Here is a 14,915-nt window from a genome sequence, read left to right on the forward strand (position 1 = left end):
TGGTTTCTTCTAGAAGGCATACATGTCCAGATTTAACAGCCCGGGACAAGGAATTTCAGGATGACAGCAGCCCCGTGGCTCCCCGACCGGGATTAGGAGCCCGAGCTTGACGGGGAGGCAGCACGGCTGCTTTGAGTTACAAAGCCTGTGCCCCAGTTTCACTCTTTATTTACCGCTGCGCAAATAGACATTAACCGTAAAAGGTAAGAAAAGGACAGTTTGCCATGGGGGAAAAGACAGGAGCGAGAGGAACTGATGCACACGTCTGCGATGCCACGGGGCGGCCCGCCCTCAGAGACAGCGGCATTCAGTGGCTCTAGGGCCACCGCCAAGGGCAGGAGTGGCCGCCTCGCCCCAGGCGGCCGGGGGGCTTTCTCACTGTTAGCACAGTAGTGTCTGCACTCCCGGGAGACCTGTTGGTCAGTCCCGGGCAAACCCGGGTCACCCTAGCAAGGAGCCAGCTTTGCTGTCTCGCTGGCCTCCTCCCGTGGGGTTGGCCCCTGGGGCACGTGCCGTTGTCCCAGCCCAGGCACCCGACACTGACTTCCCGGATCCCCTTTTCTTTCAATTTAGTTATGTTTAGAGAGAGGGGAAGGGAGAGAGAAAGAGAGGGACAGAAGCATCAATGTGTGGTTGCTTCTTACACATGTCCCCACTGGGGACCTGGCCCACAACCCAGGCATGTGCCCCAACTGGGAATTGAACTGGTGACCCTTTGGTTGGCAGGCCAGTGCTCAATCCACTGAGCCACAAGAGCCAGGGTCCTGATCCCTTTTTAAAGGGATCCCTTTTCACTCCGATTTTATTTGTGAGTTTCCTGTTTTTCACGTGTTTGTGTTTTCTGTGAAGCCCCCCACAAAGCCTTTTGTGGGGCAAACAGTCCATCTATAAGTCCTAAATAAATGTACCGCTGTCCTTCCATAGTGGTCCTGGCATTGGCAGCCAGCACCCTCCCCCCCAAAACCCTACCCCCTTCCCTGAGAAGTTGGGATCGTGGGGCAAAGGGACTTCTTTAGCCTGAATGGTTGGGCTCGGGCTTGCTCGTCCAGAGGTGCCCGTGGACGGAGCCATTGCTGGTCCTCTCCCAGGCTGTGCTCGGTGGGCGAGCAATGAGCTCACTTGTTTTTGTTTTCCTTCATCCGCACACAGGTTCCAGCAAGAAGCCGTTTGCCTGGATGCCGGTTCAGGTTTGCAGATGGGCGCCGATGTTGGTGAGATTCAAGGTCTGGGGCAGAGGCCAAGGAACGAGAGGCAACCGTCGGTCTGTGGAAGTAGAGTCAGCTTGATCTCCCCGAAATTGGGCAGCAGGGGGCACCCTCATGGGCAAAATAGCACCGGGAATAGAAGGGTGGGTGTGGGAGGGGCCCAGGTTCAAATCCCTGCTCCTTGCAAGTCACTCTCTCTGGGCCTCCGTGTGAGTGGGGAAGAGGTGGCCTTCCGGGTACATGGGACTCTCTCAGAGCTTGGGTTACAACCACAGCACCCCCTACGGATGGACGGGGTCATTAATGGAAATGCCCAGACCAGCCCCTGGCCCACGGGGGGATTGCTGTGCACGGACCAGCAATGGGGTGGGGGCGGGGGGAGAGCTCTCCTCTGTTCTCTCTCTGGCCCTGACCTTGTCCCAAAGTCCCATTGTGTGGTGGTGGAGCCGCCTCAGTAAAATGACATTGAATTACAGAATTCAAACTTCAGTTGAGTAACTCACCAGAGCATAGGGAAGCAGAGACAGGCAGTGTCAAGTTCTGGCGAGGAGGAGGGCCCCGTGGGGCTCTCATGCAGTGAGGGTGTGGGGTCCAGCCACCTCGGAACCCAGTTTGGCAGCGTCAACTCAAGAGGACAGCTCACACGTCCTGTGAGATGGCCGTGCCGTTCCGTCCCCAGGAAGGGACCCCACAGAGGCGCCTCTGTGTGCTCACCAGGACACGTGCAAGGGCGTGCGCAGCACAAACTCCCGTGAGACGGGAACCGGAAACTACCAAACGCCCATCCACGGAGCGCAGGTCAGTGTGTGTGTGACATCTACGGAACAGAATGCTATACGGCAATGAAAACAAGCAGGGTGCAGCCGAACCCAACACGACGAGATCTCGAAAACGTAACTTGAGGAAAGGAGGCCAGATGCCCATGAGCAGGAATCCTCCTGCTTGGCAGCGCTGCTTTCTGAAACAGGAAAAGCAACCCAAGGGGTGGCAGCTAGGAGGGGCCACAGGGGGCCTCCAGGGACTGCGATGCTGCTTCTCCATTAATTCTGCGTGCAGAGACCATCGCTCCAGATTTACTCTGCAAATGTACATTCTTACAAGTTCATGCCTGTTCTGCACAGGTATTGTTGCTCGGTAGAAAACAAAAAGTAGCCCTGGCTGGTGTGGCTCAGTGGATAGAGCGCTGGCCTGCAAACCAAAGGGTCACCGGTTTGATTCCCAGTCAGGGCACACGCCTGGGTTGCAGGCCAGGTCCCCAGGTGGGGGCACCTGAGAGATAACCACACATCAATGTTTCTCTTCCTCTCTTTCTCCCTTCCTTTCCCCTCTCTAGAAATAAATAAGTAAAATCATTTTAAAAAAGTAAAAGGTCACACAGTCTTGACCAGAGGAGCTGCCCCTGGGAACCCGTCCTGAAGCAGCCATGGGCACGGCCACATCTTTGGTGACTCTCTGCTTGTCCCTGTCATCTGCTGTCTGTCTCTCCGGTCTGCCATTCTCTCCACTTGATGGGTGTCATGTGCTCGCTGGGTTCCTTTGGTTGACTGTGTCTTGTCTCTCTGTGGGGGCGTGGGAGAGCCCGTCAGCCTTGCTCCCTGCCCTGCACCCTGTTGCGCACCCAGTTTCTGGAACGGGCTGGGCGCCGACAGAGCTGAAGTCTGTGAGAGCTGAAAGGCCTGGTAGTGTGCGTGCTGTTTGACACCGGTGAGGGGATGAGGTTGGATTTCTTAGGAGTGCTTTACCTTTTCCTGTGTGCCGTTTAATCGGTGCTCATCAGGGGAGCGTTCAGATGACAAGCCAGACAAGCGCTGGGGACATGACAGTGAAGGTGCGTACCCCATAGCCAATGGCAGACACAAGAAGTCACAGCTGGGCAAAGCCTGGAGAGGAATGTTGAGGTGAGTCCACCGGCATGCCCACCACTCACAAGGCCCCTCTGGCCAAGGACATGTGGCAGAAACAGTGGCAGGTCCCTGCGCACATGGGAGTGTCTGCAGGTATGCAGGACCAGGGGTGTCTGGCCCCGCCACCGACGTCACACCTGCACACTCAGGCTTCGAGCCCAGGGACTACTTAAGCCCCCGGAATGTCACCGGGACCTTTGCACGTGCAAGCGCCCGGCCGCCCGTCTCTTTGGGGCTTTGGTGGGGCACTGCTCAGTGTTATCAGCGGGCGGACTCTGAAGATAAAGAGTCTCCGCTTGGCCCCGCTAATGGTGTTATTTTAGGGACCACTCAGAAGGACCCGTGAGGATGGGGCTTGGGTCACCTGTCACCCTTTCCTTCATCAGCACACTCAGCGAGGGCTGAACAAAGGCCAGCGCTCGTTTGGAGGGCTGGAGAGGCCCTGTAGAGCCGGAAGGCCGTTCTCCCAGACAGTGGCTGGGGGGAATGTGCTCAGAGCGATTGTCCCCCACCCCGAGTTCCCCCCAGCTGACCCACCACCCACGGGCTGCAGTGTGGGGTCAGGTGAAGGGTCAGAGCTGTTGCTGTCCAGCTCTGCTCTCAGTGAGGGGTAAGACGATGTCTGCTAAAACCTNTGGGTCACCTGTCACCCTTTCCTTCATCAGCACACTCAGCGAGGGCTGAACAAAGACCAGCGCTCGTTTGGAGGGCTGGGGGGAATGTGCTCAGAGCGATTGTCCCCCACCCCGAGTTCCCCCCAGCTGACCCACCACCCACGGGCTGCAGTGTGGGGTCAGGTGAAGGGTCAGAGCTGTTGCTGTCCAGCTCTGCTCTCAGTGAGGGGTAAGACGATGTCTGCTAAAACCTCCTAAAATAGAAAGATTCTGGGTCTGGATCCACTTACAAAGGTCAGAGCTCAAATCCGTAATTTCTCTGCTGGCACTAGCGACTGCGACCATTTTTATTCGGCATTTCTATAACTTAATTAAGTTGGATATGCACCATGGAGGGTCAAGTACAAGGGCGTAGGCCTCTGAGCAAAGGGTGGCCAAGCCACTGCCACCCCCCTCGTCCCCCACCCCCCACCCCAACACACACGCACTTTCTTTGTGGCATTAAGTAAGGACATGCACTGGGGAGAACATGGATCAACGTCAGCCTCATCGCCTCCGCTGTCCCCCAGCCGTGTCCCTTCCTGGGTCAGGAAATGAAATGTGGAGGAGACAGCCACTGGTCCGGGGCGGGAGTCAGCAGTCAGCGCCCTGCTGCGTTCTCCACCTGGGAAGACTTGTCCCTGGTGATCCGAAGACACTGCCTGGAGGGAGCCAGCAGAGAGCCCCTGTCTCTGCCTGTGACGTGGAGGGGGGAGCAAAGGCCCCTCCGAGGATGGTCAGCCCCTCAGGCAGGGTCGGAGTCTCCCGATTCTGGGCCCGTTGGTAACAGGAAGGACACTTACCCATCAGACTTGTCCATGGAGCAGTGCTGTGGGCCGTGCCCCGGGGCAGCACCGTGACCAAAACAGACGAGAGCTCTCGTTCCCTGGAGGGTCAGACAGGCACCAGCCATATAAATTGGGAAAACGTTCCGTTTTGGGGGTGGCGCTGAGCACAATGGAGACAAAACGAGGGGGACAAGGGCAGGGACAGCCCAGCAGCGATGCTGTCGTCAGCAGGGGCAAGAGGACATGCGCGCAGGGCCTGATGTTGCTTAGGGAATGGCCTGCGGCTGTCTGGAGGCACAGTGCTCCTGGCCAGGGGCAGAGCACGTGCAAAGGCCCTGCGGCAGGAGGGCGCCTGGGTGAATGGCGTGGAGGGGGTGCTGCTGGAGCCGAGTGTGTGGAAGAGGAGAGGGGTCTCGTTGGCCTGAGTTTGGTCTCAATTGCTGGTTCTCAACTGAGAGCGACTGTGCCCCCCAGGGGACAGGTGGCCGTGTGTAGGGACGTGAGTGGCTGTCACAACAGAGGGGTGCTACTGGCATTTAGTGGGGAGAGATCAGGAAGGCTGTACACCCTACAACGCATAGGGCACCTCTTGTGATGGAGATTAACCTGGCCCCAAATGTCCCAGTGTCACATCTGAGAACCCCTCTCGTTGACCACCCTTTGCCGGTCCCCTGCTGGCCTTGACGCTGTCCCTGGGCAGCTGTCCTCAGCCCTGCAGGCCTGGCTGTGACACAGGGGACTTCTGAACACTCTGCCCTGCTCCTTCCCAACACCCTCCTCAACCAGCCCTGACTTGGGTGCCTCCCGTCTCCTCCGGGCTCTGGGCTAACCCCCTCTCCAGCTCCACAGGGTCCCCCCTCTCCAGGACGGCTTGCGGGCTTGCCTGCTCTGCCTGGGGTTGGACATGCGTCCAAGACAGCGGGGCCTCCCCTGTCCCTTGGTCACAGTGTATCTTCTGTGCCCAGAACACAGTTTGCAGTGTGTAGGTGCCCCAGTGACCAGCAGTGACATCAGGCCACGTGGTGGGAGCAGTGATCCCTGACGCAGGTCCTCTGGGAGCAACGTAGGGAGAGGTGGCAATGAAACAGGTGCTGTAGTGGCGATGAGCAAGAGAGAGGGAAGGCAGCAGGGGGAGGAGTGGAGGGCAGAAGATGAGGCTGCCTATAGTGCTGCAGCCACAGTCACACCAGCCCACGGGAGCCTGACTGGGTGTTAAAGGGAAGGGAGCCAGGGACGAAGAGGCCAGGTTTGTTGTTGGCTTTTCTCCCTGCGTGTGTGGGCCTCTCAGTCCAGCTTTTACCCTCCTACTCTTATGAGGGACAAATAAATAGATATCGACAATTTTTAACATAGCAACTGACATTTGCACCTTTGTGAGAGGCAATAGGGAGTAGTGGAGACTGCGGCAAGAACTGTTCTCTGGCTTCAGCCCAGAGCTTCCATGCAGGAAGAGGGCCCAGTGTGGCCAGATGTGCCGAAGTCTTAAGAGAAGCCAGAATTTGGGATTTTTCCCTCACCCCAATCTTCTTATTTTCTAAAGCATGTTGGCAATGAACTCACTTTTTAAAAAAGATGTGTAAACACCAGGCAGGGCCACATCTGGCCCTCTGGTGTGCACTCTGGGCTTGAGCCTGGAAACAGGACAAAAGCAAATTGTGTGTCAGGACGATTGCAGGCGGGTTTGGAAATCCCAGGCGCTAGGACTTGTTAAGAGCCGCCGATGGTTCGAGGCACCAGGGAAGAGAGAGTGGCCTGGCCAAGGAATGGCCGGCATCTTAACACCCATCAGGTGACCTTAGTGTACACTTCACAGCAGTAAGGACCCCGTGTGGCCACTCTGCCCAGGCAGGGCCGTCCTCGGCTGGAGCCTGGAACGCGCGGCCCCCAACCCACCGCAATACTTCGCACTGGACAGTGTTAGCTCTGGGGCCTGTGTTGCTTTAAAGTTTTGGGTGTACCCTCCCCTCCCACCTTTTTTTCTTTCCTTCTTGTGCCTCTATTTTATTGGGATGACTAAACCTTTCAACTATGTTCGCAGTAAACAGAGCTAATTTACCCCCCGCCTCTCTGAAAACAGCTGCCGACAGCTGCACTCTGGGTAACCCAGGCAAGGACCTTTGTGGCCCAGCCTCCTGAGCCCACGTTGGTTGTTGGGCCCCATCTCTCCTGCCCCGAGCCCCACCCAGCTGCACCACATACTCACGCGCGCCCGCCGCCCCAGGGCCTGGAGGGTAAACAGCATGTGAACAGTGCGGGCCAGGCAGGGGGTTCTCACAACCTAGAGAACGCCAGTGTCCGGAGTTGAGAGAGAGAGACAACAGAGACACGTACACAGGCCCAAGAAGCAGAACCAAATGCCTGCATTAGTTGCAAAGTCAAAACCCTTTTTATTTCGTCTATTTGTACAGAAGTCTCGCCGAGGACTGCTCTGTGCAGCCGCTGGAGGTACATGGGTCCGATCGTTAATAAATAGTCTTAAATAAGAAAATAAGCGGGTCGGAGGGCAGCGAAGTCATCGTCCCAAACAAGCGACTGGCGGAGGGTCTAGAAAGAGCTTCTGATGGACATAAATAATTTCTTTGTTTTGTAACAACTATTTACACATTTCAATGTACAAATGAGGCTAACCAGCGGCTGTTTGGCATAACGGGGGAGAAAACTTGCACCAAGAGGGAGTCGCACCAGCAGGGAATCGCAGGAAAATCCTCAGATCTGCCAACAATGAAACAAAATGTAACAAAACCCGCAACTCTGCCCTGTTGACCAAGCAGAGCAAAGGCTGCAGCCCAAGCTACTGAAGAGGAAAAAACAAAAGGAAGTAAGAGACAGTTTCCCCAAAGTTTCCAGTGACCCACTGAATCCTGGAGGAAAAACAGCGCCCCCTAGAGCAGGCTTCAGGGACCTTCTGGGGAAGCCCGGTCTTTGTTCACAGACAACCCCACGCAAGCCCTGTGCTGGAGCTGGGGGCAGGGTGGGCTGCACACGATTTAGGGGGGCCCACTGGTCACGGCAAGGAAGGCTCTGGCCAAGAGCCATGTCAGAAATGGCATGTTTAAGTCAGGACCCTAGATTAGGACACCACCATCAAAACACTTCTAGGCTCTTCGATTTGAGATTTGATCCCAGCACACCCGACACCCAGCATCCCGCCCACTAGGCTTCAAGGAGCCGACTGCTTGCAGAACCCACAGTAGGGGTCTTCCAATGAAAAGAGGGGGCCTCCTAGGCCCAGTCTGAACTCAGACTTCAGAACATGGCCAGCAATGAACAACAGAGGACCCTCCTCGGGGCACAGACAGCAGCCCCAGCGAGAGACAGGTTTCCTTGGTGCTTCTTTAAACAGGGCCGCATGACATGGGCCAGCGGTCAGGGTCAAGTTGCAGGTTCTGGCCGATTGCTACCATCCTCCAGGCTGCCCTTCCCACTGCTGTCCTGGCGTGGAGGGTGCGGGAGAACCACTTGCAAACATCTGCCGGAGTTCCAGTGCCTATTTTTAATTTCTGCCACCCCACCTGCTGCTAAATCACCAAACGGGCTTCCTTCAAGGTCAACACGCCCCTTCCTCTGAGCAGAAATTTGCCCTTTCCTCCCCGGCCAAATCTTGGATCTGGGCAAGTCCACATAAACCCTGGGTCTCTGGAAACCTCAGACAAAACCCAAACGGAATAAAGAGAGGGGGCCTCTCCCCCACGCTCCGCCAGCCACAGCTTCTGTTTATGAAATCAGAGTAAACCAAGAAATGGGAATCAATTGTTTAGGAAAATATATCTGTAACATCCTAACCATTTTCATTCATTCGTTTTATTGGGACATTTATTACAGGAACTTCCGCGTCACTCTTCCTTGGGCACAGACGCCCACGTGCCCACCCCTCGCCATGCCCTCTTCCGCCGATGCTGGGCAGTCTGGCCAAAGGGCGCCCCTAGCACCTGGGGGCCGATCAGCACCTGGCCGAGACGTCGCAGCCCGTGACCGTGGCGGGCAGTTTCTCTTTATATATTTTTCTTCTTGTTTGGTTTTGCCTGCAGCAGCTGGTCGGGTCTTGTCCCTAGGGTGACGAGGAAAAACTGATCGATAGCCACATGCTACTCAAAGTCCCTGATGCTCCTGCACTGTCCAGGTTGGCGCAGGTGACTGGAAGGTGCGGCCAAGGGCGGGCGGTCTGCTGGCTCCTTGCCGCGGTGGGCGGTGGGGCCGTGGGACCCAGGAAAACGGGGCCCCACGGGGTCTAACTTCCAGCAAGGCTAGTGGCAGCCGCAGGCCCGCACAACCATGTTTCTGTATTTCTTCAGGATGACGTTGGAGCTGTCGTCGAAGTAGAGGACAGAGATTGCATTGAGCTGAGTCGGGGCGCAGCAGGGCTTGGGCACCGTGTCCGGGTTGATGAAGTGGACCTGGAACACACACACCAAAATGCTGACTGTGGGGAGACACGGCCCCTCCCGTCTCTCTGGCTTCCTTATGTCTACAAGGGACAGGTACTGCTTGGGCGAATGACATTGGCGACACTCGCTGAGTGTGCCCAGAGCCAGAGCTGTCTACGGGGAGAGAGGGGCGCTGCCCTGGGCACTGTGGGGTGTGAACAGCACCCGGGGCCCCAGGGTCTGAAGCACGCCACCCCAGCCCTCGCTCACGACGTCCACAAGGGTGGCTAGATGTCGAATATCCCCGAGGGACAAAACTGCCCTCCTGTGGGAAACCACTGGGCTGGACCAGGGTCAGCCTCCGGGCCCCGCCCAGCCCCACTCCCCGGTTTTGTGGATAAAGCTTTATTGGCACCCGGCCAGGCCCAGTCCCGGGGCCGCATCTGGGTTCGAGGGCAGAGCTGAGCGGCGGCAACTTTGGACTCTTGAAGTCAAAGTGCTTCCTCTCTGGCCCTTTTCAGAAAGGGGCGGCTCTCCCGTTCAGGGAAAATGTGATGCAAGTCCCACAGGTAATTTTCAACGTTCTCAAAGCCACGGTTAAAACCATAGGGAAGAAACGGGTGAGATTAATTTAAATATTGCACAGGCCGAGTGCTCCGGAGCCATGTGTGAACCGGTCACTGAATTGGATGGTGCTGGGCTAGGCCCCACTAGGCTGCTTTGCCTCTGGAACAACAACAATAAGAGGAAAGGCAGGTGGGCAAACACTTGGGAGATGTCGACGAGAAAGGGGCGGGTCCCGAGGCGGGAATGAAGAAAGAAGCCGGCCAGTTGCTCGGGTTTGCTGCTCTGTCTCACTCCGGGGTTCTGTGAGCCTCACAGAGGATGAGGGTCAGGAGCCAACAAACTCGATGCCTACAGGGATCACAGGGCCGTTGCTAAGGAGTGAATGAGGCTGGGAGTGAGACAACAGGGAAGAGTGAGGACTGGGGCAAACTAACCGTCTCTCTTCTTCAGTCACAGACTGACCCAGACTGACCGCAGCAACCAAAGCCCGTGCAATCAGACATGCTGGCTATTCCACACAGGCCAGGGGTGTGGCTGTTTTGTTTCTAGGGCAAAGGTCTGGGTTTCCAAAACACACCATGAGCGCCCAGTGAAAGCACTCAGCTCACCGGCCTCAGCCTGGGGCCTCCGACTCAGACCTGCACCTTTTCTGAACGTTTTGTTATGGACAGTTTCAAAGCCTAACGTCGAACCCCCCCACCCCCGGCTTTTCTGCCCAGAATAACTTTGAAGCAAACTTCAGATGTCGGCTCATTCCGTTTGTATTTTGCTAGGACTCCCTGGAAGATAAGGAGTTGCCCCCTTTGAAAATATGACCCTCATTTCAGAATAATCGAAGGATTCAGTCTGACTCTGCGGGTCTCTGGTGAAACGCGGATTGAGTGGGTGGTCACAAGCCCACAAAGGCGGGGTCAGAGTGTAGAGGGCTGCCTGTCCTTGGCCGCCTGGCAGACACTCCCTTCACCTCCCGGGGTCCTCAGAGCAGGGCCAGAGCAGGGCCTGAGCAGGGACAGGGGAGAAGATCCAGGCCACAGAGCAGGCTGGTGCAGGGGCTGTCCACCCCAAATAAGCTTCAGAGTTTGATGTTGCGGGAGGGAGGGAGGGGCTGGAAGAGCAACCTGAGAAACAGGGACTCTCCCTCTAAGGGTGGGCCTGGTCCAAACTCAAGGATGAGAGGGGCTTTTCCTCCGAGACAGGACACAGGGGCAGGGACCAGGGGAGAGGGAGGCAGATCACCCCACAAAAGCAGTACGGAGCTCCACGACACGCAGGGCTGTGGGACAGAGGGGCGGCCCTGGGCAGCGAGCTGCCTGTCCTCTGGAGCATTCAAGCCAGTGAGGATCACCAGTAGTCAGGAAAGGCCTAATGTGCATGGCAGGAAGCCAGGTAACCAAGAACCTTGAACCCCAGACTCGAAGCTAGAGGACGAAGCCCCAAGCTCTGACCGCCACTGTCGCCAGTAGGGCAGGAAGAACAGCGCCTGCTTGTGTCCTCGGTGCTGGGCACCCTGCAAAGGGCTGTGATCTCGTCACCACACTGACGTCACCACACTGACCCCTCCCATGACCCTGTGAAGCCCACCTGGAGCAGCCGGGGGGCGGGGGGGGTGCCCCAGCCCTTCTCTTTAAAATCCTGATACCCTCTTGGCATCTTCCGGTCACTCCTCGCCTCTCTGGTTTCCTCATCTGATTGTTTTCCCGCTGGGAAAACAAGGTCCCGAGGCAGGGACCACAGCGGTCCGCCTGTCCTTGCGCTGTCCCCTGCTCCCTGGGACGTCCCTAGAGACGGGAGACCCTCAACAAGCACAGTGAACACCCTGCAGGACTGAACTTCGACGTGCAAGGCTAGGAGGAGGACGCCGGAGTCGTGGCGGGATCGGGTGGGGGGGACAAGCTCTCAAGCCCCCCACCCAGGGGAAGACCAGGCACCATGGGTCAGGGACAGGCCTACTGACACGGAGCAGACAGACTGACAGCCCAGCACAGTGGCCCCCAGACAGGCAGGGCCAGGGCCACCGCTCCATCAGGCCCAGTGACAGTTGCCCACCAAACAGTTCCAATTTCTTTTAAAATTAGAAGAAATAGATAAACTCTAGGGAACTTGGGGTCAAAAATCAAACACATCTTTATGTCAACCCAGTAGTAAAAGATAACTGTCAACCATTTTTTAACAGAGGAAGGGGCCCTCGAGGTCTCTGGGCCCAGCCCGAAGGAGCCACGGAAGGACGCGGTGGCCCCGCTGCTCCCAGCGGCCGCACTCACCAGTGTCTGCACGATGGCGTGGTTGGTGGCGTTCATGTAGGAGTTCAGGGGGAAGGCACACTCCCCCTCGCAGTAGTAGGCGGCGTAGCCCTCGGGCGCGATGATCCAGTCCTGCAGGAGGGGAGCGCGTGGGGGTGTGAGGGCCGGAGATCGGAACCCTAAATCCCCCACCCCAGTCAGGACCCTTGACGCCGGAGTCCTGACTGACCTGGATGGAGGGGAAATGCAACTTCCTGCACACAGGGGCACAGCCCACAGCCTTGGGGGAGCCGGGGATGGGGGACCAGCGGGATGGGGGGCCGGCACCACTCACCTGCCAGCCCAGGTCTCGGAAACTGACGTACAGCTCGTGCTTCTTGCAGGCCTGCCTCTGGTCAGCGCTGCTGTTCTCTGCTCGGAGGGGCGGATGGCGGAGAAGAGCACAAAACGCACAGGCATCAGTCTCCTCGCCGCCGAACCCCCATGGCTACGGGGCAGCTTTTCAGCCATAAGGCCTTCAAATGTATCCCNAATTGCCCACCAAACAGTTCCAATTTCTTTTAAAATTAGAAGAAATAGATAAACTCTAGGGAACTTGGGGTCAAAAATCAAACACATCTTTATGTCAACCCGGTAGTAAAAGATAACTGTCAACCATTTTTTAACAGAGGAAGGGGCCCTCGAGATCTCTGGGCCCAGCCCGAAGGAGCCGCGGAAGGACGCGGTGGCCCCGCTGCCCCCAGCGGCCGCACTCACCAGTGTCTGCACGATGGCATGGTTGGTGGCGTTCATGTAGGAGTTCAGGGGGAAGGCGCACTCCCCCTCGCAGTAGTAGGCGGCGTAGCCCTCGGGCGCGATGATCCAGTCCTGCAGGAGGGGAGCGCGTGGGGGTGTGAGGGCCGGGGATAGGAACCCTAAATCCCCCACCTGGGTCAGGACCCTTGACACCGGAGTCCTGACTGACCTGGATGGAGGGGAAATGCAACTTCCTGCACACAGGGGCACAGCCCACAGCCTTGGGGGAGCCGGAGATGGGGGACCAGCGGGATGGGGGGCCGGCACCACTCACCTGCCAGCCCAGGTCTCGGAAACTGACGTACAGCTCGTGCTTCTTGCAGGCCTGCCTCTGGTCAGCGCTGCTGTTCTCTGCTCGGAGGGGCGGATGGCGGAGAAGAGCACAAAACGCACAGGCATCAGTCTCCTCGCCGCCGAACCCCCATGGCTACGGGGCAGCTTTTCAGCCATAAGGCCTTCAAATGTATCCCTCCCCCCACCAACAGTCCCTCAGGGGGGGTGCCAATGCCCCCCTCCCTCCCACCGCACAGCCTCCGCTCACAGAGCCCTCTGGATCCTTCTGAGGACACTGGTTTCTTTTATACACAAATGTGGTTTAGATGCTGACATCCGCCCGGATTCTGTGAGGGAGTCAAAGCCCATCCACATCCCACGCTGGCTGCCCAGAGGGGCCAACCCAGAGGGGTTTTGACCGGCCTCACCGTGGGAGGCCGGCCCACCCCACAATGCCCGGAGAGGGTACTGACAGGGCCTGGGACAAAGACCCGTCGCCACTAGCACAGAGAGTGAACAAAGAGCGGATCCCACGAAGTCGGATCCCACTGAGCTTCCAGAAAACCCCGTGCTGAGGTCTCGGGGCGTGAAAATGAGGCCCTGGGACTTCCCAGAAGTGTGTACAGTTCACAGACTTGGGGGTTGGGGACTGAGCATTTGTAAACATGTCGGAATTTCTCTCTCTGTCTCTCAGACACCGCCCCTCCCCCCCTCACCTCACCACACACAGCTACCCTTGGCCTTTGGGCCTTGGGTTTCAATATGAAGCCAAATATCACTGCTTCGCTTTAAGACAGGACTGGAGAGCAGCGCTCAGGCTGCTGCCTGCCCCGCCTCTGCTCCCAGCAGACATCGCTAATCAATTGCAGCATGTTCTGCTCACCGAGCTCTCATACAGCTCTGGATCCTTCTTTACATGGTGCCAGCACCAAGCAGCTGGTGCTGTTGGTGCAGAAAGGGAAGGAAAGGGGCACTCAAGAAATAGGCCACAGCGCCGCTGCCCACCCCCCGTCCTGCCCCTCGTACCCCAATGGCAGGTGGCCAGCAGGCGAGGGGAGGCAACCCTGCTGCTTCGCCCCCTGGAGCCCTGGCCCCAGCAGCCAACAAGTTCCAACTGGTGCTGGGGCTCGGCCCCTGCCCTGAGGGTCACCTGGTGAAAAGGGCCAATTACCAGGGAGCTGGGGCCAAACGTGGGCGGGGAGGGGGGGCAGCAACCCAGTCTCTCGGCCCCAAACCACAGCCAGTGTGGAGCCCTGGACAGCCTCGGGCTGGGGGAGCCCGCGGGAAAGAGTTTCCGGGTGGGCAGCAGGCTGCAGCTTGTCTCCTTCCAGCGCACAAAGGGCTGCCATGAGAGCTGGTCGACGTGTGTGGCCTGCAGCAGGGCTCCCAGCTCTTCACACAGGTAAAGCCCTTCACACAGGCATGTACATGCATGTGTGTGCAAACACACACAGGGTCTGCCTCACTGAGCCCATGGTGGGGCCCAGGCCTCCGTATTCCTTTTCCTATCAAACTTCTGGGCAAGGTCTCCATGAACGTCAAACGGGGCCAGGAGGCAGAAATCGCAGGAAGGAGGCAGATGCCAGGCAAGGAAGAATAGTTGCCCTGTGAGGTAGTGAGAGACCCGTCCTGGGAGTGATGTACATGGAGACTTGCGGGGGTTTGGTTAGGATGTGGCGGAGAAGTTGGGTCTTGAATCCTAAGTCTTTGAGGAAGCCCCGATGGAACGCCAGGACCGGAGGTCTTTGCTGGGACGGAGTTGGCCAGCACTTCCTGCCTGGCTGATAGGGAAAGCCCCTCCCGGCCCTGCCCCCCACCCTTCTCAGAGCAGCGGAAGGATGGTCTGACCACCCACACCCCACACCGCAGCTTGAAAGTTGGCAAAGACTTCCAAAGTCGCTTTGGATCAAGTTCAAGCTCGAGATGTGCATCTCAAGAAAACACTTCCATTTGTTCATCTCAACATCCTTCCCCTCCCTTTGTTCCAGCCACCACGTCCTCCTCTCCTCTCCCAGATGCCATGCGCCCTCCCAGCACAGGGCTCCGCACCTGCAGAGACTGATGTCTGCAGCGGAGCCGCCCCAGCCTGGCCTCCTGGGAACCTGCCTGCCCCCAAGCTCTGAGCT

General features: G+C 57.7%; 1 protein-coding gene across 1 annotated transcript in view; it reads right to left on the reverse strand.

The window, feature by feature from the left end:
* Nucleotides 1-6,917: 6,917 nt before the first annotated feature.
* Nucleotides 6,918-14,915, reverse strand: part of BMP7 (bone morphogenetic protein 7) — a 71,217-nt gene continuing 63,219 nt past the window's right edge. Inside the window, exons 5-7 of the mRNA XM_037059959.1 lie at nucleotides 12,791-12,867; nucleotides 12,478-12,588; nucleotides 6,918-8,944 (exon numbers count right to left, since the gene is read on the reverse strand). Coding sequence (XP_036915854.1) covers nucleotides 8,795-8,944; nucleotides 12,478-12,588; nucleotides 12,791-12,867 — 338 coding nt within the window. The 3' untranslated portion in view covers nucleotides 6,918-8,794. The remainder of the gene's footprint in view (nucleotides 8,945-12,477; nucleotides 12,589-12,790; nucleotides 12,868-14,915) is intronic.

Source organism: Sturnira hondurensis, unplaced genomic scaffold (genome assembly GCF_014824575.4).
Source record: "Sturnira hondurensis isolate 20B ecotype Veracruz unplaced genomic scaffold, ASM1482457v3 Scaffold0011378, whole genome shotgun sequence".
Classification (NCBI taxonomy): Eukaryota; Metazoa; Chordata; class Mammalia; order Chiroptera; family Phyllostomidae; genus Sturnira; species Sturnira hondurensis.